Raw genomic sequence first — 27,447 nt, 5'->3', positions numbered from 1 at the left:
GGTGCCCACGTTTCCCCCTGGGACTCCGACGTCTCCTCTCTGAGCTGCTTGGCAGAACCTCCGATCCCCCCGTTCTATCAGCAGCACAAACACAAGGGTGCTTCAGGAAGCTTGTAGAGGGCGGGATTGAAAAGTAAGTTTAGGAAGGACATTTGGTGGTCAAGAGGCCACTGAGGACGCCTGCACCCTGTAGCAGGTGCCTGGGTTTGGGTCTCGCCCACCCACCCCACCCCACCCCACCCCACCCCTTTTTTAAAGATGTTTTTATTTGAAAGGCAGAGTGATGGGGGGGTAAGAGATCTTTCATCTGCTGGCTGCCTCCCCACATGGCCACAATGGCTGGGGCTGGGCCAAGCACAAGCCTAGAACTCCATCCAGGTCGCCCACGTGGGTGGCAGGGGCCCAAGCACCATCTTCTACTGCTTCCCAAGGAGCATTAGAAGGGAGCTGGATTGGAAGTGGAGCAGCTGGGACTCGAACTGCTGCTCCAAAAGGGGCTGCTGGCGTGGCGGGTGGCAGCTCAGCTCACTGTGCCACAACGCAGGCCCTCTGGCGCCACGTCCGACCCTAGTTCCCTGCTATGTGCACCCCGGGAGGCTCGAGTCCACGGATGCCTGTCACTCACAGGGGAGACCTGGACGGAGCTCCTGGCTTCCTGGCTCCGGCCTGGCCCAGCCCTGGCTGTTGGTGAGCGTTTGGCGAGTGAACGAGCAGATGGATGATTTCTGTCTCTCTGCCTTTCAAGTAAGATCATTAAAAAAAAAAAAAAAAAAAAAAAAAAGTTCATTTTGGTGCAAAAAAATATTTGAAATCCAGGCATACAAGGATTCTCCAAGAAAAATATGTATTATGAAAAACAATGCAAATTTTGATTTTCCCCCCACCAACATAAACTCCTTCTTGTAGTCCAATTTTCCACAAACCTCTTGATAACCTTTCCCAAGAGCCCTGCCTCATGAGCGCCTCTCCAGCGGAGACCCCCAGACCTCCAGCCGAGAGCCAGGGTGGAAGACACTAGTTAGCTTGTTTATTTTCCTCGGAAAGTTACAAGGTTACTTATCAACAGAGTGAACTGTCCAGGGCAGAGAAATCCAGTGGCTTCTCTCTCTGTGTGTTGTGGGGGGGGTGTCCACGGGAACCAGGCTTCCAGGGGCGGGTCCTCCACCTCCGAGGCTTCCCTTGGCCCCTTCCCAGGTTCAACAGCCAAGACACGGGGCACAGAGCCCGGCCTGGCCTCGGCACCGGCTTTCAGCGCGGATCAGGTGGCGGCTGGGGGTGGGGACACCCAGGCTCAGTCTCTAGCTAGTGCGGGTGGGGGCCTGGCTCCTGGGAGCCCACCAGTCCCCTGCCACCTTCCAGGCAGGCCGTCTGGGACGTTCCGGGAGGACGCCGAGGGGCTCCCGGCGCCGGCTCTGGCCTTGCTTCCCCGACATCCTCATCCGGGCACGGAGGCATCGGGGCCTGCCCTCCCCGGAGGTGCGCGTCTTCCCGGCCGCCTTTGCCCTTGCCCTTGTCTTTGTGTTAAGAACAACAATACTCTCCGTGGGACTGTGCTTTGCTCTTTTTTTTTTTTATCCCTGCCTAAGGAACACGTCAACAGGTGCAGTTCTGTTGGTCGATCTGCTTCCGGCAGGGTTCCATGGTGACGGCGACGCCCACGCCGCTCCGGCCGGACGTCATGCGGGTCACCTCGCTCCAGGTGTCAGTGTCTGGGTCGTAGCACTCCACGCTGTCCAGGAACGTGTGCCCGTCGTAGCCTCCTGCGGGGAGAACGGGGCGGGGGCAGGGTGGTCACCGGGCCTTGGCGTCCCCGGGGACAGAAGGCAGAGGAGGTGACCGCGCGCGGGGGGCTGCGCGGCCGCCGGGGTCTCACCGAGGACGTAGATTTTTCCCTGGTGCACAGTGACCCCCAGCGCGCTCCGCCGATGCTTCATGGGGGCTACGAAGCTCCAGGTTTCCGTCTCCACGTCGTAGCGCTCCACGCTGTTGAGCTGGTCCTGCCCATCGTAGCCCCCCGCTGCGTAGATGCAGCTGTGCAGCACGCAGACCCCTAAACCGCAGCACGCACGGAGGGTCACTCTGGGGCCGCGGGCTCGGGGACCCCAGCCGCCACTTCCCCTCTCTCTCCTCTCCCGTCCCCCCGAGGGACGCCTTCGGAAACGACACCAGGAGAGAGGGAGAGGGAGAGGGAGCGAGCCACGGGGCTGAGGGCTGAGGAGGGAGGTCTCACCCAGGCCTGGCCGAGTGTCCCCCCTGGTGGATGGAGGCGGGGTCTTCCTGGACGCCCCACTCCCCGCGGCCCCCGCCCACCTGCCCCGCTTCGGATGGTGTTCATGGGGGTGATCATCCGCCACTCGTTCCTCTCCGGGTAGTAGCACTCGACCGAGTTAAGGCGGTTCGTCCCGTCAAAGCCCCCGACGGCATAGAGCAGGCGGTTGAGGACGGCCACGCCCACCCCGATCCTTCGGGTCAGCATCGGGGACACCAGGTGCCACTCGTCCCGCTCCGGCTCGTACCTGCAGTGGGCAGAGGAACGGTGCTGAGCCCAGCCTCGCCGCAGACCCTGGCGGAACGTCCCAGGAGCCCCCACGCCCCACCTTCTCCAACTCACAATTACTCCCCTGGGAGCCATCAGCGGCTCCATTTCCCAGATGGGAACACAGAGGCTCACGGCCATCCATTGTTCAAGGCCACACCCTTGTCTCTTGGACCCCAGCGGACGGACCCCCATACGCCTCTCCCGGGCCCCGCACTTGAGTGCTAAGTGGGTGACTTTGTCAGAGCTCTCCACCCGCCCCGCCTCAGGGAGGGGGCAGGTGGTCCCCACCGCTGTCCCCTGCTTCGTATGACAGCAAAGGAGCTTGGGCAGCTGGGATCTGGCTCCGGGCCCCCCCGCCCCGGACAGCGACGAGGCTACCGCCCGGGATGCTTTTTCTCAAAGGTGTGACGATCAAAGATGGGGTCGCCACAGGTCCCGGGCGGCCCGGGCCCTCGTGGAGTCCATACCTGTGCTCCTGGAGTAATTTATAGTGTCCCTTTCCTTCTCCAAAGTGGCTGAGACTGATGACCATCCCACCATCCTAGTCACAGACCACACACATTAGAAGCCTCTAGGGCGCTGGTTTAAAATTCCCGCTCTCCAGCTCCAAAACCCGACTCCAGGCTTCCGAGCCTGCCCAGAGCAGCCGGCTGGGGCTCTGCCTTGTGTTACAACAAGCTCTCCGGGGGAGAGCCGTAGCCAGAGACCACACTTTGGGGGGGGGAGAAAGCAGGGCAGGGGGTTTGAAACCCCACAATGGCCAATCTCTCAAGGACAGGGTCTCTGTGCACAGTGGAGGGAACCAAGACATCACACATCCGCTGTTTAGGACAATGTGGGGGGGGGGGGGCGGATGGCGATGAGGTGTTAAGGGGGTGACGTAATCAGCTTATTGCGGGTTGAGCATCCCCAATCCAAAAAATGCTGGCCGGCGCCGTGGCTCACTAGGCTAATCCTCTGCCTTGCAGCGCCGGCACACCAGGTTCTAGTCCCAGTCGGGGCACCGGATTCTGTCCCGGTTGCCCCTCTTCCAGGCCAGCTCTCTGCTGTGGCCAGGGAGTGCAGTGGAGGATGGCCCAAGTGCTTGGGCCCTGCACCCCATGGGAGACCAGGAGAAGCACCTGGCTCCTGCCTTCGGATCAGCGCGATGCACAGGCCACAGCGTGCTGGCCACAGCAGCCATTGGAGGGTGAACCAACGGCAAAGGAAGACCTTTCTCTCTGTCTCTCTCTCTCACTGTCCACTCTGCCTGTCAAAAAAAAAAAAAAAAAAAAATGCCAGAAAAAAATTCCAAAGACACCAAAACTTTCCGAGTGTGACCAACTAACTGGATGTCGCAAATGGAGTATTCCACACCTGACCTCGGGTTAACAGGCATGGGCGCGCTAACACTACCCTACACGATGGATTGCCTTTGAGCTTTGTGTGTAAGGTATGCATGAAATAGAAATGAACCTCAGGTTTCCAATCCACAAAAAAAAAAAAAAAAAGTCCCAAGCACATCCGGGTCCCCAGCATTTCAGATAAGGGGCGCTCAACCCATAGAACTTTGGACAAACAAATCCGCAGCCGGGGAGCTGAGCTCCCATAAGCAGCTCCCAGCCCCCTGGAGGGAGGCGGCGGAGCCGGGCACTGGACGTGGGCAGGGGGGGCGGGGGGTGGGGACCCCCGGGAGGTCCGCGCCGCTCACCTCTCCACGCTGTTGTGGTGGAGGCAGCCGTGGGAGCCACCCACCGCGTAGATGTGCCCGTCAATGACCCCGACCCCGATGCGGTTGCGGGGCACGCTCATGGAGGCGCAGGGCGACCACTGGTTGGTCATGGGGTTGTAGCAGTCCAGGGCGCTGGAGTCGGTGTTGCCGTCGGGGGAGTTGTTCCGGCCGCCCACGGCGTAGAGCAGCCCGCCCACCACGCAGCCCGCCAGGCCGCTCCGCGGCACCTGCAAGTCCGCCAGCCGCAGCCAGGTGCCGTCGCTCGGGTTGTAGGCCTCCAGGTAGCTGAGGGACTGGCGGAAGTAGCCGCCGGCCGTGTAGATGAGCCGGCCCACCTTGGGCGCGCGGCAGGGCATCACCTGCGTGGGCTTGTGCAGGGTGAGCTCCTGGAAGATCTTCACCAGGTAGTCCTTGCAGCGGGAGTCCGACTGCAGGATCTCGCACTTCTGCAGCTGCATCTGCAGGAAGTGCGGCGTGAGCGAGTGGCAGCGCACGGCGCGCAGCAGCGCCTGCACGTAGAAGCGCCGCTGCTCGCAGTCGTACTTGACCCAGTTGATGCAGGCGTGGAAGACCTCGGACTCGCAGCGCACGTTCAGGTCGTCGCGGCTGATGAGGGTCACCAGCTGGCAGTGGGACAGGTTGAAGAACTCCTCCTGCTTGGCCACCTGCAGAGGGCGTCAGGGGGCGGGTGGGGGCGGGGCTGACGCCTGCGCGGCTCCCCCTGCCCCCCCCCCCAGCCAAGGTCAAGTTACTTAATGCGCATCTGACAGCCTCAGATGCCTCATCTATAAAAGGCGGGTTTGAAAAGTATGAACCTTTTTTGGGGGGTGGGGGTGGGGGCTTATCTTTTATTTATTTGAAAAGCAGAGAGAGAAAGAAAGGGGCTGGTGTGTGGCACAGCGGGTGAAGCCGCTTCCTGCCATGCCAAGCATGCCATAGGAGCCCCAGTTCGAGTCCCGGCTGCTCCACTTCTGATCCAGCTCCCTGCTGATGCGCCTGGGAAGTCAGAGGAAGATGGCCCGAGTCCTTGGGGCCCTGCCACCCACGTCGGGGATTCAGATGGAGCTCCTGGCTCCTGGCTGCTCCCCGCTTTGGCCTGGGTTGCAGCCATGTGGGAAGTGAACAGACGATCTCTAACTGCCTTTCAACTAAGTAAATAAATAAACCTTTAAAATAAAAAAGTCAAAATGTTGGTCCCATGACTTTTTTTTTTTTTTTTTTTTTGACAGGCAGAATGGACAGTGAGAGAGAGAGAGACAGAGAGAAAGGTCTTCCTTCCATTGGCTCACCCCCCAAATGGCCACTACAGCCAGTGCACTGCACCGATCCAAAGCCAGGAGCCAGGTGCTTCTCCTGGTCTCCCATGGAGTGCAGGGCCCAAGCACCTGGGCCATCCTCCACTGCACTCCCTGGACACAGCAGAGAGCTGGCCTGGAAGAGGGGCAACCGGGACAGAATCCGGCACCTCGACCGGGACTAGAACCCGGTGTGCCAGCGCCACAAGGTGGAGGATTAGCCTAGTGAGCAGCGGCGCCAGCCTGGTCCCATGACTTTTTAGCGGTGACCTTGGGAAAACTTCTGAAACGCCCTCAGGCCTTATTTGTTCTCCTCTGTGAAATGGGGATTGCATGAGTAGCCAAGTCAGGGCCCAGACAAATCAGGGCACCTGTTTTTATGAACACTTTTGTTTCTGGTAACCCAGGCTCACGCAGTCCCAAGGAAGAAACACAGTACAGTTGAATGGGAGGCACCTGCTTACTGGCCCACCCTGTGGACGCCAAGAACCCCAGAGCTAATTCTCCTTGGGGTTATCTGGCCAACCCCGCGTGTAACGGAGTGCAGGAGAGAAAACAAGACCAGGGTAGAGGCCCCCCAACCAGTCCCAGGCGCCAGAAGAAGACGTAGAGAATGTCTGGGATGCATTCTCCAAGGCCGGGGACTCCCTCAGACCTGGGGCCAGGGACACAGCCCTGCTTGCGCAGCCACGCGCCACACTTCCTCCCAGGACGGCTGGGCTGAGTCAGTGAGCCACAGCGGGGCAGTCACGCAGACCATGCGCTGAGCACCTCACCCCAAGTGCTTAGGAAGAGAAGTGCTGGCCGGGAGGGCACAGCACTGGGACCCAGCAGGTTAACGCAGGCGTCCCAGACAAGCAGGTCCCATCTGGCTCCCTGCAAATGCGCCTGGGAAAGCAGCAGGGGATGGGCCAAGTGTTGGGCCCCTGTACCCACGTGGGAGACCCGGATGGAGCTCCTGGTTCCTGGCTTTGGCCTGGTCCAGCCCTGGCCGTTGGGGCCATTTGGGGAGTGAAGCAGTGGACAAAAGATCACTCTCCTCTCTCTCTCTCTCTTCTCTCTGTAACTCTCCATTTCAAGTAAATAATGTAAAATTTTTAAGTGTTTGAGATTTGGATTCTTTTGTGGGTTTTGGGATATCTGCGTGTACACAGCAAGGAAACTTAGGGATGGGACCCGCGTGTGAACACCAAATTCGCTTATACAGGTGTTCTTCCAAAAGTTTGGGGGGGGGGCTGGGTTTAAAAGATAAGCTTATTTTGGTGCAAAAATATTTTGAAATCGGGGCCGGTGCCGTGGCTCACTTGGTTAATCCTCTGCCTGCGGCGCCAGCATCCCATATGGGTGCCGGGTTGTAGTCCTGGTTGCCCCTCTTCCAGTCCAGCTCTCTGCTGTGGCCTGGGAGGGCAATGGAGGATGGCCCAAGTGCTTGGGCCCTGCACTTGGCTCCTGGCTTCGGATCGGCGCAGCGCTCCTGGCGCATAGTGACCATTTGGGGGTGAACCAACGGAAGGAAGACCTTTCTCTCTGTCTCTCTCTCTCACTAACTCTACCTGTCAAATAAAAAAAAAATATTTTGAAATCCATGCCCGGTTTTTCCCTAACACGTATCCCTGTGACGTTCTGGGAGACTCCTGGGTACACACAGGCCCTGAAGGTGACTTCATGCATGGTTTTTAGCGGAACTTCCCACTGGTGGCATCGCGTCACTGCTCGGAAAAGTTTCGGATTCTGGAGTGTTTTGAATCTGGAAAGTCAGATCATGGACATTCCGGCTGCGCCTGGCATCCAAGAGATGCAACCTCAGAACTAGGGCTTAGGACAGTGCCTTTTGGAAAAAAAAATAATAATAACAAAACCCTTGAGTTATTTTCTCTTTGACAACTTCCTCCACGGAGAAACAAAAACGAAACCAAACCCTGCACGATAACAAGGTTGTGGGCACTAAAGAGAACAAGGACCAGGGTCAGGGCAGCCAGCAGCCTGTCTTCGCTGTCCTGGAAGGAACTGCTGACCAGCGCTTGGCCGTGGTCACGGTCACTGCCTTCTGCCCCTACCTTTGACCCCAGGGAAACCAGGGTCACTGTCCTGGTGGTCAGATGTGTGGCCAGGGCCCTCGATCCTCCCCGGCTCCCCCTTGGCGTCTCACGGGGATCACGCCCTGGGGCGCGCCCCTCCGTGCCAAGCCCTCCCGCCTCCCGGCTCACCTCCCCGAAGTGCATGTAGATGTACTCGCGGGCGCGCTGGTGCAGCTCGGCGCAGCCGATCTGCTCGGCGAAGTTGGCGATGCCGATGGCGTTGCTGGGGTCCAGCTGCTGCACCAGGAAGTCGCTGCAGGCGCGGACGACGCTGTCGATCTGGTACATGACGGCACCGTTCATGACGTGCAGCACGCACTTCTCGCCCATGGAGATGGACGCCGTGTAGGCGAACTCAATGAGCCGCTCCATGACCTGGGGGTGGATGCCCTCGATGGACACCACCTCCATGCCCTGCTCCCGCAGCCCGTTGGTGAACATGGCCTTGAAGACCGGGCTGGACGAGGCCAGCACCACCTTGTGGGCCATGAACTGGGCGGCCGGCGTGTCCTCGTACTTGACCTGCAGCGTGACGTCACACAGCTGCTGGCTGAGCCGCAGCTCATTCATGATCCCGAAGGCCTGCTTGGTGTGGTCCTCCAGCGTGTAGCTGAAGGTGCGGTTGCCATGCTGGGAGGGCGTCACCTCGGCCTTGCACTCGGTGGAGGCGAACATCATGGCGTCCCCCGCCCCCTCGGGGCGCTGTGACTGCTGGGGCAGGAATCGGCTGCAGGCCTCCGCCCCGCTAGGCTCGGCTTCCGGCTGCATGAGGTTCCAAGTGACAAGGGATCACGCCGCCACGGACACTCAGGGGCCTGGAGGAGGGAGAGCACAGGGCTGGGGGCAGGGCAGGGGTCAGGCCAGCACCTGCCAGGCCCTCTTTCGTAAGACAGAGCCATTCCCAAAGCAAACCTGGTGAGGTGGGGTCCGGTGGAGCTCCCCACCTTCTCCTGGCCGTGCCCACCCAGGGGTCCACCCAGATCCTGCCCCCACCCCCAAAACCACACAGGACCCCTCAACAGCTGGCAGGATAGTCAGCTCTTGTCCACCCACTTCTCTCCAGCTCACTCCATCCAGCCATCCAGCTACCTCCTCCCTTCCCCAGTCATGTCAAGTTCATTCTTTCGCTCAGCCCTGCAACATCTATTGAGCGCCTGCTGTGTCCCAGGCACTGTGGTGTCCTGGCCCACACCCCTCTGGGAAGGTGAGGTTGGCGCTGGGGCGCAGGGAGCAGCAAGGTCCGGTCAGGAGCTGAGAGACTCACAGAGGCTGAGGGCCAGGGCTTGAGTCACGTTTTGAAATCCGCGGCACCTGCAAGGCGCTCCCAAGCTCTGGGGCTCAGCCCAACGTCGCCTCGTTCTCGCCCCCCCCCCAAACTCCACCGCGGAGCTTCAAGGGGGCAGGGAGCCCCCTGCAGGCCAGCGCTGGGGCCACCCTCTCCTGTGTGTCCCCGCGTCCCGCCCGCGGCCTGGCACTGCGCAGGAGCCAGTGGCTGGCCGGCTGCCCACGCCACGGTGCCTGCCAGAGCCGCCCTCCTCCACCCTGCCCGGCGCGCCGCTCGGCCCCCTCTCCCCATGCGAGGCCCCGGGCTGGCCTCTGGATCTTTGGCCAATCGGTCAACGGTGCCCCTGGGCACCAAGCACTTCCCCCCCGCCGCGAAGCGACAAGTGGGGGACTGCGCATGCCCCGCCTGAGCCGCCACCAAGGCCTTGGAGAAGCGAGGAAGTGACCCCGCCGCGGCCTCTTGGCAGCCAAGGCCGCAGCGCGCACCCAGCCGTCGCCAACGCCCCGGGATCCCCGGGCTTTCGTCTGCGTGCGCTCCCCCCCTGCGTCTCACTCCCGGCTTCCGTGCCTCTCCGGCCGCCCCGGCAGTGGCGCCGTCCAACAAAACGATCGGACCCCGGCCGCGCCCTCCCGGGGCCTCCGGGAACTCGGAGGCGGCCCCAGGGCCCCGCGCTCCCATTCCCGCGGCCCCCGGCCATGGTCGCCGGGGCGCCCGAGGCCCGCGGCGCCCGCAGCCTGGGCACAGGCCGCCTCACTCACCCCGCCATGGTCGCGCTGCGGCTCCGCCTCCGCCGCCGGAGCCCGGGCGCCTCCATCGCTGCGCGCCGGGGGGAGGCGCGGAGCGCGCGTAGGTCACCATGACTAAGCAGAGCGCGGCGCCGGCCATGTCAGAATAAAAGTCCGCCACCCCCCCACCCCACGCTCGGTGCGCCGCGGCTCCTGGCCCCGGGCGGCGTGGACAGGCCCCAGGCCGCGCCCCCAACCCCCGCCCGCGGTCGCCGGGTTGCGCAGCCCCGGCGCAGCAGCGACCACAGCGCCAGCCACGGCGGGGCGGGGGATCGCGGCTCCGTTCGGCCGCGTGGGGCGTCGGAGCCCCGAGTTCGAGGCCCCGTTCCGCGCCCCGGGATTCGCCGCCACCCCTGCCGGGGTTCACTCACCTCCGTCCCACGGGGTGGGGAGGCACGGGGCACGATGGTGCCACCCGCGCGCCACGCTTCCGGGAAGCCCGAGGCGGGGTGGTGGGTGGGGAGCCGCGGCTCTGCGCGGGGTGGCTTCGGCCCTAACTTTGCTACTGGGGACCCGAGGGCGCCCCCGCCGCCTATGGGGGGGCCTCGGCTCCGGGGCGGCGTGGCCAGCGGGGTCGCAGACGTCGGGTGGGGGGTGGCCTCCGGACTCCCGGGAAGGAGGCGGGGAGAAGGCGCGGAGGGCGCGGCGGGGAAGGAGCTGCGATTCCCCGCCTCTTTCCCCGCAGGTGCCTTCGCGAGGGACCCGGCGTCCCGCAAGGGTGCAAGGCCGGCGGGGCGGGCAGGTCTCGCACCCCTCTCGCACCGTCCCTTCCATCTGGGCAGGTTTCGTCCCTGGGGCTGCTGTGCGCGACACCTGTTCTTCTTATCCACACAGTGCATGCCCGCTGGAGCCACCTGCCTAGCTGGGTTCCTGTTGTCTTTATTTTTCAGTTATGCATGGAACCCACCTGCGGGGATTCGAACCCCCGACCCGCCTGCTGCTAACTCTGCGCCCACAGAACCTTAGTTTCTTCCACGTTCCGTGATGGCGAGGACAAAAGCGCTATTGCTAATTTTTCTCGGCACGGTTGCTCTTGATGACATGAAGTTAACTTTTCAACAGACGCATTTCAAGTTTGAAAAGTGGACAGGCCGAGGAGATGTTTGTCTAAGAACAGGGTTGCTGGAGTCTCCGACGTGAAATCTGGGGGCTTTTGATGTTCGGGCTCTGGGTCTGGGGTTGAACCGGGCTGGGGTGGAGCGCTCCCCACACTGGGCTGTGTGAAGCTGCAGTTCCGGGAAGCTCCCGAGGGGGGCGCTCCAGCCGTGACTGTAACCCACAGCCTCTGACATCTCTCCAAACCAAACCTGCAGGCCCCGTGGGCCAGCCGTGCTGCCTGTAGAGATGTACCCAAGAGACATTCACAAGCGTGCAAAAAAGTGTTATGTGCACAGTCTTACTGCAATATGAGGTCTGTTGTGGCAAAGAATTGTAGCAACCTGCGTGATGCTCCGTGGGCTTGGTACGAAGTGGCAGGGGCTGGTGTTGGGGCACGTGGAAGTAAGCGCCATCTGGCACATCGGCAACCCATATCAGAGTGCCTGCGCTTCCAACCCACCTTCCTGCGACCAGTGTGGGAAGGCTGCAGGCGTGGCCCAAGGACTGGAGCCCCTGCCACCCACGGGAGAGACAAGGATGGAGTTCCTGACTCCTGGCTTCAGCCTGGCCCAGCGTGGATGTTGCGTCTGGAGAGTGACCCACATTAAGATGCCCGTGTCCACACTGCTGCACGTGGCTCCCCCTCCTCTTCCTCGTCCTCCTCCTCTTCTTCTTAAGATTTATTTATTTATTTGACGGCTGGTGCCGCGGCTCACTAGGCTAATCCTCCGCCTTGCGGCGCCGGCACACGGGGTTCTAGTCCCGGTCGGGGCGCCGGATTCTGTCCCGGTTGCTCCTCTTCCAGGCCAGCTCTCTGCTGTGGCCCGGGAGTGCAGTGGAGGATGGCCCAAGTGCTTGGGCCCTGTACCCCATGGGAGACCAGGAGAAGCACCTGGCTCCTGGCTTCAGATCAGCACAGCGCCGGCCGCAGCAGCCATTGGAGGGTGAACCAACGGCAAAGGAAGACCTTTCTCTCTGTCTCTCTCTCTCTCTCTCACTGTCCACTCTGCCTGTCAAAAAAAAAAAAAAAAAAAAAAAGATTGAAAAGATTGATTTATTTATTTGAAAGCCAGAGTAACAGAGAGACAGAAGTAGAGATCTTTCATCTGCTGGTTCATTCCCCAGATGGCGCCAACGGCCAGGGTCGAGCCAGGTCAAAGCCAGGAGCTTCATCCAGGTCTCCCATGTGGGTGGCAGGGGCCCAAGTACCTGGGCTGTCATCTGCTGCCTCCCAGGCCATCAGCAGGGAGCTGGAGTGGAAGTGGAGCAGCTGGGACTTGAACCGGTGCCACAGGGGATGCCAGCGTTGGCTCTGCCCCCTACCCCACAACGCCGGCCCCGTGGCTCCATCTTTGACCCCAGCTTCCTGCCAGTGTGGACCTTGGGAGACAGGAACTGAGTTCCTCCCGGCTTCCAGCTTCGGCATGGCCGGGTCCCAGCCGTTGTGGGCACTTGGGGAGTGAACCAGAGCATGGACGGTCTCTCTCCCTCTCTCTCCCTCTCTCTCTCTCTCCCTCTCTCTCCCATCCTCTCTCTCTCCCATCCTCTCTCTGCCTCTCAAACAAACAGATAAACATTTTAAAATACACAAAGTGGCATCGCGACAGACACCAGAGAGCTCGCTCCGCCTCGTGAGGGCGCAGTAGGAAGGCAGACGCCAGCCAGCCAAGCAGAGGGCCCTGACCGGAACACAGCCATGCCGGCACCCTGATCCGGGCCCATCCGGCTCCCAGATCCGAGAGGAATACATCTCTGTGGTCAAGCCACCCAGGTATGACATCTGTCTTGGCAAACCAAGCCGACCAGGGCGGGAACACAGTGCAGACGTGTGGCTGGGGGACAGTCCCCCGAGAGACGCTGAAGAGGAGTGAGCAAAGCGGAGGGCGCGGGTGAAGAAGACAGCAGGTGCATTTACATCTCGGCAGATTCAGCCACAGAACAGTTCTGGAAGTTTCTCTGGGAACCCCAACACTGATGTCCATTCAAAAGGGGAACTGGGTGCTTTTTAATTGTATGTTTAGATTTATTTTTATTTATTGGAAAGGCAGAGTGACAGATGGAGAGACAGAGAGAAAGAGAGATCTTCCACCTGTTGGTTCATTCTCCCAGTGCCCACAACAGCCGTGACTGGGCCAGGCCAAAACGAGGAGCCTGGAACTCCATCCGGGTCTCCCACATGAGTGGCAGGTGGCCAAGCACTTGGGCCGTCCTCTGCTGCTTCCCCAGGCACATTAGCAGGGGGCTGGAACAACCAGGACTTGAGCCAGCGCTCTGATAGGAGATGCTGGCTTTGCAGGCTCTGGAGTGGAGAGAGAGAGGTCTTCCATCCACTGGTTCACTCCCCGGATGGCTGCAACAGCCAGAGCTGGGCCAGGCGGAAGCCAGGAACCAGGGGCTCCATCCAAGGCTCCCACATGGGTGGCTGGCAGGGACCCAAGTATCGGGGCCCTCACCTGCTGCCCCCCAGGGTGTGGGTTCCCGGGAAGCTGCCATCAGAGGCAGCACAGTATTCAAACCCAGGCCGTGGGCAGCTATGTCACGCGGGGGTCCCACGTGTTGTCTTAACACCCGCCCCTCTGTGCGCTTTTTGTTTTTCATGAAAAAAAAAATCTAAACATCTCCCACCACCAAATAACCACACCACTGACTGGGGTGGCCTCGGGGGTCTCCCGGGAAGATTTGAGAACCCTTGATGCGGGCAGGAGTGCCAGGCAAAGGAGGGGATGTGGGCCAGTCCTGAGAGCGACCTGGGATCGCGGTCCCAGGCTGACAGCGTGGGTGTTCCGGAAATCAGGTCAGTGCCCGCTGAGTGTGGCCGCCAAGGGCAGTTCCAGTCCCCCAGGCGGCCGACCTCTTCCCGACGGCCTGCAGTTCCAAGTCCTACCGGAAGGCGGCGCACCGCGGGCTGAGCCCGAAGCCAGATGCCCCTTACCCGGGCCCCCTGGGCCAACTCGGCCATTCAGAGGTCAGGAATGCGCCTGGGGGCCCTGGCCAGCCTTTTATGGGCACCGACGGGGGCAGGGGGCCTGGTATCGCCCCCAGGCAAGAACGCCTCGTGGGATCCTTGTGGGGAGAGCCTGGGGATACCAAGCCCAGCGGCCTGAAGCCTGACAGCCAGGGCAGGGACACTGGGAGAGGAATCCCGCTGTCAGATGGGGACAAGGAAACCTACCCTGGCAAAGGGGGACCGAAGCTGAGCCCTGGGCTAGCACCGGGAACTTGTATCGCTCTTATTATTTTATTTGTATATTTTATCAACAAGCCGACACCGGCACACAGAGCAGTGCTATTGTCAGGTTTTGGCTGAGGCGCTGGGGCAATGTCCTCACACCCAATTCCGGCCCTATTGTGTGCCTCCCGCAGAGGGCGCTCGTGAGCACCTGCACGGGGCAAGTCCTTCCATGACTTCCAGTCCACGCACAGCAAAAGCCAAGTCCTGCCTGCAGCCCGCAAGGCCTTGCACAATCTTCTGCCTCACCTCCCGGGGCTGTCTCTCGTTCCTCCTGGATCCCTGCAGCCTCAGGTCCTTTGCACATGTGGTTCCCGCCTCCTGAGACTCCGTTCCCTCGGGTGTTCCCAGGACAGCTCACGTCACCTCGGCAGAGTGGCCTCCCCCAGGCCACCGCGGCATCCTTCTAGGTCACTGGGATCATCTCCATTATGTGGCCACTCTGTCGTTGTCTGTGTCTCCCGCGCCAAAATGCTAATTCCACAGGGCAAGGATTTTGGTCTGTTCACTGTTGTTGGGGTTGGCGGCAATAAACGCACGCCCCCTCTGCGTCTTTTTTCTCCCTCCACCACTGTGTTTTCTGCAAATTCTTGCATTCCGGCTTCCTGCTGCTGCTGACCCTGGGAGGCTGGGTGCCCCGGCTGCAGCCCCAGCCCAGCCCCTGGGGAGTGAAGCCGTGGCCGGGCAGTCTCTGTGCCGCGCTCCCTCTCTCTGTCTCTCCGCCTTTCCAAAAAGAAAGAAAATCTGTAGAACAGCTCTCCGGGTGGCAGTGGCGGGCCGAGGTCACGAGTGTGCGGCTAGCTCCAGTGCCAGGGTCCTGGCGGCCATGGGCGCACCGGGGCTGCCGGCGGAACCGCTGGTGTCCAGTGCATCCTGCTGGGGTGAGGAGCGCTCCGAACGGCTGGAGCTGACGTCCAGGCCCGGGGGCAGGCAGCGGCTCAGGCCACGCGAAGCCCCGGCCACGCTCGGGGACTGCTGGGAGCCGCTCTGGCTTCGGCCACAGGGACGGCGGCCACAGCAGAGGAGCCTCAAGAGCGCGTGGCGCAGGTCGCGGTTGGTGAGTGTGTAGATGATGGGGTTTAGAAGCGAGTTGGCCATGGCCAGGCCCAGGAAGGGATCCGCCTGCAGGAGCACAGGACAAGCACGCGCCGGGCACGCCACGTCCAGCAAAAGCAGCAGGAAGAGAGGACCCCAGCAGGCCACGAAGGCCAGGAGCACCACGCTGAGCGTGCGCAGTAGCGCCAGGGAGCGAGGCGTTCGCCGTGCGCGGCTCGACGCGCCCCGGCCAGCCCTGGGTCGCGCCCGCAGGCGTCTGGCGTTGGCACGCACCTGGCAGTAGATGCGCGCGTAGAGCGCACAGATGGTGGCCAAGATGCCCACAAAGGCCAGCACGCAGAAAAGCACGTAGGCCTTGGCGTAGAGGGGCAGGACCGTGGAGCAGGCGTCCAGGCGACCCAGGCAGTTCCAGCCCAGCGCGGGCAGCAGCCCCAGGAGCAGCGACACGCCCCAGGCGGCCGCCGCCAGAGCCAGCGTGCGACCCCGACTGGCGGCGGGCGCGGGGCCCCGGCGCGCCATGGTGAGGTGGCGCTCCAGGGCGATGGCCAGGAGGCTCAGCACCGACGCGGCGAGCGCCACGAAGACGCCGCCCTCACGCGCGAACCAGAGCGCAGGCGACAGTCGCAGCGTGAGCGGCCCCGACAGCAGGATGTTGGTGGCGTAGGCGGCGCCGGCCAGCAGGTCAGACAGCGTGAGGCTCCCCAGGAGAAGGAACATGGGCGCGTGGAAGCGCGGGTGGCGCGCGAGCACGAGGAGCACGGCCAAGTTCTCCAGCACGATGAGCGCGCACACGGCCAGGCACACGGCGGCGTCGGCGCGCAGCCCCGCGCCGGGCTGGTAGCGCGCGCCCCGGAGCTTTCCGGTGTAGTTGTAATGCAGGACGATGACCTCGCTCACCGGTGCGGGTCGCAGCAGGCCGGGCTCCATGGGCCACCCGCCCCAAGGCTGCGGAGAGATCGAGCCGCCGTCTTCCCCCGCGGCGCGCACCTGCGGAGGCCTGCGGAGGCAGGAAGCGAATGGGCCGGGAGCTCTTGAGATTGGAGCCTTAACCCCCGCCCACCACCCCGCACGTCCCTCACGCACACGGGGGCCTAAAGGGGGCGTCCATGGACCACACAATCTCGTGGGGGTGAGGGAGCAGGGTGACACCCGATCCCGCCAAAAAGGGACACTTGGAACACACCCAAGCAAGGTTACCCTGAGACACGTTCACCACCAGACAAGTGTGTGAGCGGCTAGCCTGTGGTTAGAACTTGTCCCGGCGCTGTGGCGCAGCCGATAAAGCCGTGGCCGCATCCCATCTGGGCGCCAGTTCGAGTCCCGGCTGCTCCACTTCCGATCCAGCTCCCTTCTGATGAACCTGGGAAAGCAGAAGAAGATGGCCCGAGTGCTTGGGCCCTGCACCCATGTGGGAGACCCGGAAGAAGCTCCTGGCTGCTGGCCATTTGGGAAGTGAATTAACGATAGAAAATCTCTCTCTGTATATAAATAGTGACACCCAGACCCGGGCCCATATACAAGAGGAAAAACACAGTCAGACACCATCACAGAAATACAAAAATACGTTCATACATGGACACGGTGACACGGGCAAAGACACACAGAGACACGGCTTCACACGCAGTGGCACAGACCACAATTTCACAGCCGCTGCCCACATTCAGCCTGGGGCTCAGAGCCTCACACACACCCCAGGCCTCCTCCTGCGCAGACCCCTTCTTGCATGCAAACGTGCCACCTCCCACCCACCCCCCAATCCCCACCCCCACCCCGCTCACACACACACAAAACACCAGAAGACTGATGTATCTGCCCAGAGGCACAGACGGGCGCTCCCCGAGGGCCACACATGCCATTACAATATAATGACACTTCCCATCCTGGTACTGCACCCTGTAATCCTCTCCACAACTCTTGTCGTAGCCCCAATGTACAGATGAAGAAACTGAGATTCAAAAGGAAAATTTTGTATAGAAGCAGACGTAGGTCTTCAGGCTCCCACACAAGACACAGCCAGGCAGAAATGCTGCCCCAGCCACCGCGAGCCCCCAGACAGACAGACAGACAGACACACACACACACACAAGGGAGGGACCCTGAACAAATAAAGACAGACAAGGAGGAGCCGCGGGGAATGGATGCGCAGACACACGGGTTCTGCGTTCTCTGTTGCGGGCACAGCTCGGCGTCTGCACCAACCCCCTTGCCGCAGCTTGCCTGGAAGAATTGAGGCAGCGAAACTTGCAGTGGCCGGGCCAGGAGGAGACGAGACTGGGGGATTCCAGTCCCGCCGGAGCTAACCGGCTTTCCCCACCCTATGGCCTCCAGGAAGGAATCGGGAACTCCGGTAAGGGAAGTTGCGCCTTTCCAGACCCAGAAAAGTGGCCAAGGGAGCCTCTCCGGGCCGAGCCGAGCCCCGCGCCCCCAAGGACCCAGGGCTGCACACTCACCCTGCGCCCTGGTCGTGCGCGCCCCGCAGTCGCGCGCCTGGAGCCGAGTGAGCGGACACGGCTCCGGGGGGCGGGGCTGCAGCGGGGAGGCCGGGGGGCGGGTCCGCGACGCGCCGAGCCGGCGGTCGCAGGCAGTCGCCCCCTCCCTTTGGGGCCCGGGCACTGAGCCCGTGGCTGCCAGCCGGTGCCACCCGCCGCGGCACCGGAGATCGCCCCGGCGGCGACTGGCACCGGCGCGCCCTCAGTTCCCCCGTCCGAGCCTGGGCTGCCCTCCTAGGGGCGCTCCGTCGCGGTGGGAGACCCCGGGGACGAGCGAGCGGGTGGGTCCTTCCGTAGGGGCGGTCGCAGCCGGAGCCGCTTCCCACGCCGGCAGAGGGGTCCCGTCCGTCCTCCAGCGCCCAGGCGCGGGCTCCTCCCCGGTTCTCCGCCGTCTCCCAGTAGGATCCCTTAGGCTGCCCCGAAGGACGCCCAATCGGCCCGCCGAGGGACCCCGAGGCGGCTCAGATTAGGAAGGGTCTTAGGCAGAGGGGAGAGGAGGGTCTTGCGTCCTGGCCCTCCTCCCCGCACCCTGCCCCCAGCAGAGAAGGCTGGGCGGCTCCGCACACACGGGCCCCTCCCCGTTTCCCCCGTTCCCACCCCCGGCCTGGGGAGAGTGGAGGAGGGGCAGGTGCAGGCGGGATTCGGGTGGGAACTTTCCTGTCCCCAAATAAGGAGGGCCTGGCTGGTCTGGCGCCCGGGCTCCCGCGCCCCCCCTCCCCCTCCGATGTCTCCTAACTATGCGATTCACCCATGTATTGTGTGTCTGGGCTGTGTCCTGCCCCTCGCCCTCACCGGACAGTCAGCGTCAGGGGGACAGGGATGAGTCTGTCGTGGGCACTGCAGAGACAGAGCCGGTACTCCAAACACGTCCGCTGAGCGAGCTAGAGGAATGAGGGTCTCGCTTCCTCTGGGGGTGTCTGTCTCTGCTTCTCTCTATCTTTCCCACGCCTCTCCCAGGCAGCTGCTGGCCCCGCACGATTCCCCCACCCACCCAATTTCCCGGAGCTTCCTGGCCAGGCCCAGCGCCCCTCCCCCAGCCTGGCGACCACAGCCTGGGATAGGGTGGGGGTGGGAGCTGCGGTCAGTCGCGACCTCGGCAGGGACAGCGCCCTTTGCTCCCGCCACCCCAGGCCCTGCCGGTGGGGGGAAGCCTGGGAGGGCTCCAGGAGCCTGAGGCTGAGGGTGAATGGGGGGAGGGGGGCGCTTCTGGGAGGAACCACTAAGGGTGTAGCCCCTCGGGGATCCACACAGGTCGCGCCCCCAACTAGTCCCTTGGGGATCCCTGTGGCTCCCACCCCCGCAGTTTCCCAAGCGGGCAGAACCCGCTTCTGGGAGCTCTGACCAATGAAACTCACGCACGGGGTGGGGGTCGGGGGGGCAATCAGCCAATGCGGCGCATGGGGGCGGGCCATTAACCCTTCAGTGCTGGTGCCCCTGTTACAGCCCTGGCGGCGGCGGCAGCAGCAGCCCACAGGGCCTGGTAGCCAGCAGGCACCCAGTGACCTCCTTGTGCAAAGGGGAAGCCACACCCCAGGGGAGGGAGGCAGCTGCTTCACACCTCCCAGGCGGCCCTCTCACCTCTCACCAGCCCTGGGGGGCAGAGCGGCGCTCTTCCGGCTGGGCTGGGCTTCCGCAGCTGGCCCAGCACCCCAGCTCTGGCCACTTTCCCATGAATTGCAACCCCTGAGACACAGGGATTCCCCAGGGCGCTGGAGGCTCCGGACCCTTGAGCTTGGGGACCAGCGCCTCTCCCCCAAAACCATCCCAGCTGGTCAGACCCCTTCCTGGCCCTGGCCCTGTTCTCCCCAAGGTCAATGGCACCCTGCAATCCCCATGCTCTTGCATTTCCTCAGCTGGTCTATTGGGTGCTCCTGTGAGCCCAGACGTTTAAAAGGTTAAGGGTTCTAAGTCTGGAGCCAGGCTCAGACACCCTGGACCCGGGGCCAGGGCGGCCCCTTCTGAACCCCAGGAGCCTTATCTTGGAGCCAGTAATCACAGCACCCACAGTATCCAGTCCCAGGGTGGTTGTTGAAGATGAAAGAAAAAATGGACGGGGGTGGGTGGGGCGCCCAGCCTTGTAGTGTAGCAGGTTAACCCGCTGCCTGCAATGCCAGCAAACCAGATGAGTGCTGGTTTGAGTCCCGGCTGCTCCGCTTCCAATCCAGCTCCCTGCTAATGGCCTGGGAAAGCAGCTGAGGATGGCCCAGGTGCTTGGGCCCCTGCACCCGCGTGGGAGACCTGGATGGAGCTCCAGGCTCCCAGCTTTGGCCTGATCCAGCCACAGCTGTTGTGGCCATTTGAGAAATGAACCAGATCTCTCTCTCTCTTTAACTCTGCCTTTCAAATCAATAAATTAAAAAAGGGGAAATGGGGAACAAAGCTGGGGCATACAGTGGGAGCTCTTTCAATGTTAGCCCCGATAACCATTGGTCGCCACTGTATTCCTGCCAGGGGATTAGAAGGGGTCTCGCAGCTCAGACACAACCGCCACCCTGCCCCCGCCACCTCTCACCACCGATGGCCTTTAGGATCTCGCTGTCTTGTGGCAGCTCCCAGCCTGGAGCGTGCCTGGGCTAGCACACCTGCTGGGCTGGTTCTGCTGCCAGGGCCCTCGCCCACAGGGGCCGCCCCACCCGGTCTGCACCCACTCAGGCTGAGTGACATCTGTGTCTTGCAGAAGGAAAAAAATGCGTCCCAAGGCTGCCGCAGATCCCTGTGCCTCCTCAGCCGCGCTCCCCCCCCCCCCGCCCCGCACAGCACCGGGACTTGAATTTGGCTGCTGTGCACGGACCGCATCCCCATGGACACAGACTGGAGCCCTGGAGCTCCAGGGTGGCTCAGATTGGAGGCCTGAGGGCCAGCACCAGCTCATGGCCACAGGGTCCGCGTGTCTGGCTCAGTGAGATATCGCCCTTACACAGATCTCTACGCTGGGCAGACACACTGACACATAGGTACATTTGTTTCTCATTGGGGTATAGATAAACGAGGCAGAAAATCACGGGCAGGCATTTAGCTTAAGGGGCTGAGACACCTGCATCCCACAGCAGAGCGCCTGGGTTTGATACCAGGCTCTGGGCTCCCGATTCCAGCTTCCTGCTCATGCAGACCCTGGGAGGCAGCGGGAGACGGCTCCAGTCATTGAGTTCCTGCCACTGACCATGCATAGGACCCCTGGATGGAGCTCCTGGCTCCCAACTCTGTCTGCCCAGCCCCCTGGCCATTGCAGGCATTTGGGGGAGTGAACCAGTGAAGGGAGCGCTTGCTTTCTCTCTCTCCCTCTCTCTCTCTTCTTCTCTCCCCGCCTCAGTCTCTCACATAAGTAAATAAAGAAAAATTGCAAATAATTATTGAAAGACACTCTAGGGCTGAAAAGCCGTCTGTGTGCCATACGTATTAACCCGCTAGTTAATTCCTCTAATGTTATCAGTACAAACTCATGTTTCTTTGAATAGATAAGAAAATAAATCAGATACGAGTGTCAACATGGGTTAGTCCACACACACACACACACACACACTCCGAATATGGCGCCTCTCCTGCAAAACCCTATGTTGGGATTAACTCCCCGTGGTGAGACAAGAGCAGGGGAACAGACGGTTAGGCTCTGTCCTGAATGGATTCATGGATTCGTGTGATGAATGGATTAAGGCGTTCAAGGTCATCTCCAGAGTGGGTCTGCTATGAAGGCAAGTTCGTCGGGTCTCTCCCGCGCTCCCTGTCTCCTGCGCCACCTCAAGTCTCTGCCAACAAGAGCGTAGGGGTAGGTAGGCACCCCGCAGTGATTAGACGCCTGCATCCCGTACCGGGGTGTCTGGGTTCCAGCGAGTCCAGGCTCCGTCCCTGACCCCAGCTCCCTGTGGAGGCGCACCCTGGAAGTAGCAGACGATGGCTCAAGTCTTTGGGTTTCTGCCACCCACGTGGGAGACCTGTGTTGTCTCCCTGCCTCCTGGCTTCAGCCCGGATCCAGTCCTGGCCATTGCGGGCGTTTGGGGACTGAACCAGAGGAGGACGGCCCCCGCCCCTCACTCTCTCAAATAAGTCAATAAAATATTTGAAAGATAATTGTTTAATTTCTTTGAAGGTAAAACTAGAGAGAGAGAGAGAGAGAGAGAGAGAGAGAGAGAAAGTGCTCTTCCACCTGCTGGTTCACTCCCCCAAGTGGTTGCAATGATTCAGGTTGGACCAGGATGAAGCCAGGAGCCAGGAACTCCCACATGGGTCTCCCACATGGGTGCAGGGGTCCAAGGACTTGGTGCATCTCACAGCTTTCCCAGGCGCATTAGCAGGGAGACGGATGGGAAGTGGAGCAGCCGGGACTCGAACCAGCGCCCGTATGATGGGATGTTAGCAATGCGGAGTGGGTCCCCCACCCCCTCACCTGGCCCCAGCCGCCTTTCCTGAGTTTCCTACCACTGGAGGCAAAAACCACGCGACCCTGGGCGGTGGGCTTCCCCGGCTCGGCTCAGCTTTGTGCGGTTTGTCCACACTGCCATGGACATCCACGCTGCTTCTCTCTTTGGGGCTAAAAAGCACTCGGTTGCAACACCGTGCATTTTATTAGACTCTGCGAGGCTGTGTGACGGCGGAGGGGAGGAAAGGAACTATGTCAGGGACTGGGACTGGGCAGGGCTCCGGCACGGCCGCGCCGCCCTCCTGTCATCGCCCCCCCCCCCCCGCCCGGTGACTTCACCCTCCCACGAGTGGCTTCAATTACAGCACAGGTTAAACGCAGGCCAAAGAAGGGAGATGGCTCTGAGCCCTGTGCAGGTGTGTCTGGGGCCACGCCCTGCGGGGGCAGAGGAGGAGCCCCCCCCAGGCAGCCCCGCCAGGTGCCCCCCCACGCCTCTCCTCTCCCAGGCCCTGAGTCAGCATCCCCCCCCTTCTTGTCCCCTCACACTTAGACATTCACTTCACAGGCTAGGCGGGAGGGAGGCTGGGAGGCCGCTGTGTGTTCAAGAAATTGAGATCAGTTCAGTCGGGCATGAGCTTGCTTGCTTCAGGGTGAGCAAGGAGTAGAGAGGGAGGTGAGGCTGAGGGGAGGTGAGACTGGGAGTAGGGCAAAAATCAGGTCTAGGCCGGCACCACGGCTCACTAGGCTAATCCTCTGCCTGCGGCGCCGGCACCCAGGGTTCTAGTCCCGGTCGGGCTCCGGATTCTGTCCCGGTTGCCCCTCTTCCAGGCCAGTTCTCTGCTGTGGCCAGGGAGTGCAGTGGAGGATGGCCCAAGTGCTTGGGCCCTGCACCCCATGGGAGACCAGGAGAAGCACCTGGCTCCTGGCTTTGGATTGGCGCAGCGCTGGCCATAGCGGCCATTTGGGGGGTGAACCAACGGAAGGAAGACCTTTCTCTCTGTCTCTCACTGTTAACTCTGCCTGTTCCCCCCCCCCCCAAAATCAGGTCTGAGTGGCTTCAAATGCAGTTCTCGGGTCTGGACACCTCCTTGCTGTGTGACTGCAGACAGCTTGCTTAACCTCTCTGGGCTAAACTTCCCCACCTGTAAAATGGAGACAAAAGTCTCTTTCTTACAGTGATTTTGTGTGCAGAAATGTGGTCATTGGTAAAAAAAATTTTTTTTATTTGAAAAAAGTTTTAGCATGTTGCTTGCTACATGTCATCAAGTACGATTTTTTTAATTTATTTTTTTGACAGGCAGAGTGGACAGTGAGAGAGACAGAGAGAAACGTCTTCCTTTTTGCCGTTGGTTCACCCTCCAATGGCCGCCGCGGCCGGTGTGTTGCGGCCAGCGCACCGCGCCGATCCGATGGCAGGAACCAGGTACTTATCCTGGTCTCCCATAGGGTGCAGGGCCCAAGCACTTGGGCCATCCTCCACTGCACTCCCTGGCCACAGCAGAGAGCTGGCCTGGAAGAGGAGCAACCGGGACAGAATCCGGCACCCCGACCAGAACTAGAACCCAGTGTGCCGGCACTGCAAGGCGGAGGATTAGCCTAGTGAGCCGCGGCACCGGCCATCAAGTACGATTTTTTAAAAAAGTGTATTTATTTGTTTGAGAGGTAGAGTTACAGAGAGAGAGAGAGCAAAGAGGTCTTCTATCCGCTGGTTCACTCCCCAAATGGCCACAATGGCCGGAGCTGCGCTGATCTGAAGCCAGGAGCCAGGAGCCAGGAGCTTCTTCCGGGTTTCCCACGCAGGTGCAGGGACCCAAGGACTTGGGCCATCTTCCACTGCTTTCCCAGGCCACAGCAGAGAGCTGGTTCAGAAGTGGAGCAGCCAGGACTTGAACCAGCGCCCATATGGGATGCCGGCACTGCAGGCTGGGGTTTTACCCACTGCGCCACAGCGCCGGCCCCAGATACAGTTATTATATTATTTTAGGGTGGGGAGGAGAGTGCTCCTGTCCCCAGGTTCACTCTGAATGCAGTGACTGGGGACGGGCTGGGGCCATGGGTGGGAACCAAGAACTCTACCGGTCTCCCACGTGGGTGGCAGGGACCCAAGGACTTGGGCCACCACTGCTGCCTCCCAGGGTGCGCACGCACAGGGAGCTGGGGTCAGGGGAATCCAGCCAGGTATTCCAAACCGTCTTCCCTTGCAGGCTACCCACCTGCCCCCAGTATTGCTGATTTTTAGATGGTTGTACTGAGATACAATCCCCATGCCTTAGCGTTCATCTATTTGAAGTATGCAATTTGGGGCTGGCATTTGGTGCGCCAGCTAAGATGCCACTTGGCGGGGGGAGTGGCTGGTGTTGTGGTGCAGCGAGTTAAGCCCGTGCCTGCAATGCCAGCACCTCATAGGAGCGCCAGTTCGAATCCTGGCTGCTCCACTTCCGATCCAGCTCCCGGCTAACGTGCCTGGAAAAGCAATGGAAAATGTCCACGTACTTGGGCCCCCGCCACCACGTAGGAGACCTGGATGGAGCGCCAGGTTCCTAGTTTCAGCCTGACCCAACCCTGGCCATAGTGGCCGTTTGGTATGTGACCCTGCAGATGGAAGATCTCTCTTCCTCTCTCTCTCTCTTCCTCTCTCTGTCTTCCTCTCTCTCTCTCCCTCTCTCTCTCTCTCCCTCTCTCCCTCTCTCTTCCTCTCTCTCTTCTTCTCTCTCTTTCCTCTCTCTCTCTCTTCCTCTCTATCTTCCTCTTTCTCTCTCCCTCTCTTCCTCTCTCTCTCTCCCTCTCTCTCTTCCTCTCTCCCTCTCTCTCTCTCCCTCTCTCTCTCTTCCTCTCTCTCTCCCTCTCTCTCTCTTCCTCTCTCTCTCTTCCCCTCTCTCTCTCTTCCTCTCTCTTCCTCTCTCTCCCTCTCTCTCTTCCTCTCTCTCTCTCCCTCTCTCTCTCTTCCCCTCTCTCTCTCTTCCTCTCTCTCTCTCTTCCTCTCTCCCCCTCTCTCTCTCTCCCTCTCTCTTCCTCTCTCTCCCTCTCTCTCTTCCTCTCTCTCTCTCCCCCTCTCTCTCTTCCTCTCTCTCTCTCCCCCTCTCTCTCTTCCTCTCTTTCTCTCTTCCTCTCTCCCTCTGTCTCTCTCTCTCTCTCTTCCTCTCTCCCTCTCTTTCCCCCCCTTCCTCTCTCTCTCTAGCTCTATGTCACACAGTCTTGCAAATAAATAAGGAAGCAGCACTGGTGTCACTCTCTGAGCTTGACCAACTTTCACTTCACCCACCTCCCTCCAGGTGGCAAAGGTTCAGCCCTGTGGACCCCCTGTGCCCACGCAGCCTCCAATCAACCCAGGGGTCCACCAGGGGGCCCAGGATCAAGTCTCATTGGCTCAGCTCCGATCTGATGTTGTAACCAACCAATCACCTCGCCTGGGGGACAGACTTATCTGATCGGCCTGGACCATGTGGACGTGGTCTTCCCAGCGTTGGTCGGAACAGCTTCCTGTGACCCTTAAGCGGTCTCTAGATGAACTTCCAGCAGCCGAGACAGGAGCGGCACGGGGCAACAGAGAGGTCAGGAGTTCAGTTTGGGGTTGGCTGGGTTGGCCACGACTCCCAGCCCTCACGTGGTGTCCATGAGTCACCGGCTGGGTGTCTTACATTGTTGTCGTTGATGTAAAGATTATTTGTGCATTTATTTGAAAGGCAGAGGGAGAGAGACAGAGCGACAGTGAGACAGACAGACAGACAGACAGACAGAGAGGTCTTCCATCACTGGTTCACTCCCCAAATGCCTGCAAGAACAAGGGCTGGGCCAGACTAAAGCCAGGAACTCCATCCACATCTCCCCCGTGGGTGCAGGGGCCCAAGGACTTGAGCCATGGTCCGCTGCTTTCCCAGGTGCGTCAGCAGGGAGCTGGGTCAGAAGTGGGGCAGCCAGGACTTGAACCCGCACTCTGACGTGGGATGCAGAAGCTTAACCCGCTGTACCGCAACACTGGCCCCAGCCCCATTTTCCGTGGGCTTTTCAAAGACCTCCTCGTCCATCACCTTCACCCCACCTCCAAGACCCCTGGGCGAAGCCGACAGCACCTGCTGCGTGTTTTCCTGTCACCCTGCACTTAGCAGGTGCACACAGCAGGTGCTCAGGATCCGTGTGCCGAAGTCACACGTGGGAAAGAGCGTGAGCTCAGCACACAATCCGGGTCTCCCACGTGGGAGGCTCCTGCCCCCTCCCAGGTGTCTGCATCACCAGGAAGCTGGAGCCAGGAGCCAGTGCCAGGAATCGAACCCAGGTACTCCGACGTAGGACAAGGCAGTCTTTTTGTTTTTTAAGTAAGCTCTATTTTTTTTGAAGGATTGATTTATTTATTTTGAGAGGCAGAGTTATAGACAGAGAGAGGGAAAGGCAGAGAGAGAGAGATCTCCCATCTGCTGGTTCACTCCCCAAATGGCCACAATGGCCAGGGCTGGGCCAATCTAAAGCCAAGAGCTTCTTCTGGATCTCCCACGTGAGTGCAGGGGCTCATGGACTTGGGCCATCTTCCACTGCTTTCCCAGGCCCGTTAGCAGGGAGCTGGATCAGAAGTGGAGCAGCCGGGACTCGAACCGGCACCCAAAAAAGAGAGTCCTAATGGATGTGTTCACCTCTAGGCCAACGAAAGAGGAGTTTTGTAAAATTTCAGCCAAAACAGAAACAATGAGCCGAGCTCACTTCTAGAACATTCTATCACGGACGCGTGGTCCAGCGGCTGCCGGGGAGGCAGGGAAGGGCGGCTCGGAGCGCGCGGGGGAAGTGCGAGGAGGAAAGTGCCGGGTCGTGAGAAAGCCTCTCCCCACGTGTTTATGTTTGCTTCAGGAGTGTGTCATTTATTCCACAAGCGCTCAGCCTGGGAGAGACTTCGGGGCTGTGATTTATGTCGCTGGGGGACGTGGGAACGGGGTGGAGACACACGGAAACATTTTTGGAATCGCTGGGAGGCCCAGGCACACGGCAGTCAGTCACTAGGAGATTCTTGAATTCTGCTCCGGGGCCATTTTGCTTTGGTGCCTTCGTTCACCAGAACGATGTCGATTTTTCTTTCTTTTTTCTTTTTTTTTTTTTAAGATTTATTTACTTATTTGAAAGTCAGAGTTACACACAGAGAGAAGGAGAGGCAGAGAGAGAGAGAGAGGTCTTCCATACGATGGTTCACTCCCCAGATGGCTGCAATGGCCGGAGCTACACCAATCCGAAGCCAGGAGCCAGGAGCTCCATCCGGGTCTCCCACGCGGGTGCAGGGCCCCAAGCACTTGGGCCATCTTCTACTGCTTCCCAGGCCACAGCAGAGAGCTGGATCGGAAGTGGAGCAGCCAGGACTAGAACCGGTGCCCATATGGGATGCCGGCACTGCAGGCCAGGGCGTTAACCCTCTGTGCCACAGCGCTGGCCCCCCATGTCAATTTTTCAGCTTTATTGAGGTGTAATCAACATACAAGAAGCTGCATATATTTATAACGTCCCACTTCTGTCTCTTTTTAAAAAATATTTATTTATATGAGACATAGAGA

General features: G+C 60.6%; 2 protein-coding genes across 10 annotated transcripts; both read right to left on the bottom strand.

Moving 5' to 3' along the window:
• Positions 1-1,005: 1,005 nt before the first annotated feature.
• KEAP1 (kelch like ECH associated protein 1) lies at positions 1,006-10,305 on the bottom strand. Of its 5 annotated transcripts, none has more exons than XR_001792646.3 (6): positions 9,667-9,883; positions 7,753-8,438; positions 4,230-4,915; positions 2,231-2,516; positions 1,874-2,050; positions 1,006-1,760 (listed from the first exon to the last, which is right to left on the bottom strand). XR_001792646.3 is itself a non-coding variant. In XM_008251549.4 (6 exons), exons 2-6 carry the CDS (start codon positions 8,389-8,391, stop codon positions 1,594-1,596), a joined length of 1,875 nt encoding a protein of 624 aa, XP_008249771.1. In that variant the 5' UTR covers positions 8,392-8,438; positions 10,065-10,305; the 3' UTR covers positions 1,006-1,593. The 5 variants fall into 5 exon arrangements, 4 of the variants coding, with proteins under 4 accessions (XP_008249771.1, XP_008249770.1, XP_008249772.1 ...); XM_008251549.4 differs by lacking the exon at positions 9,667-9,883 and adding an exon at positions 10,065-10,305 and having other exon boundaries at positions 2,311-2,516; XM_008251548.4 differs by having other exon boundaries at positions 2,311-2,516; positions 9,667-9,886.
• A 3,705-nt stretch (positions 10,306-14,010) lies between these two features.
• On the bottom strand, positions 14,011-25,472 carry S1PR5 (sphingosine-1-phosphate receptor 5). 5 transcript variants are annotated; one of them, XM_070059150.1, is made up of 3 exons: positions 25,322-25,472; positions 16,260-16,436; positions 14,011-16,073 (listed from the first exon to the last, which is right to left on the bottom strand). In XM_070059150.1, the coding sequence occupies exon 3, from the start codon at positions 16,001-16,003 to the stop codon at positions 14,804-14,806; it is 1,200 nt and encodes a 399-aa protein (XP_069915251.1). In that variant the 5' UTR covers positions 16,004-16,073; positions 16,260-16,436; positions 25,322-25,472; the 3' UTR covers positions 14,011-14,803. The 5 variants fall into 5 exon arrangements, with proteins under 5 accessions (XP_069915251.1, XP_051694051.1, XP_069915250.1 ...); XM_051838091.2 differs by lacking the exon at positions 25,322-25,472 and adding an exon at positions 20,078-22,216; XM_070059149.1 differs by lacking the exon at positions 25,322-25,472 and adding an exon at positions 19,144-20,066.
• Between the last annotated feature and the right edge of the window lie 1,975 nt (positions 25,473-27,447).

This window comes from Oryctolagus cuniculus, chromosome 16, assembly GCF_964237555.1.
Source record: "Oryctolagus cuniculus chromosome 16, mOryCun1.1, whole genome shotgun sequence".
Taxonomy (NCBI): Eukaryota; Metazoa; Chordata; class Mammalia; order Lagomorpha; family Leporidae; genus Oryctolagus; species Oryctolagus cuniculus.
Note: the sequence above shows the minus strand (reverse complement) of the source record. Positions and strands in the feature narration are given on the sequence as shown.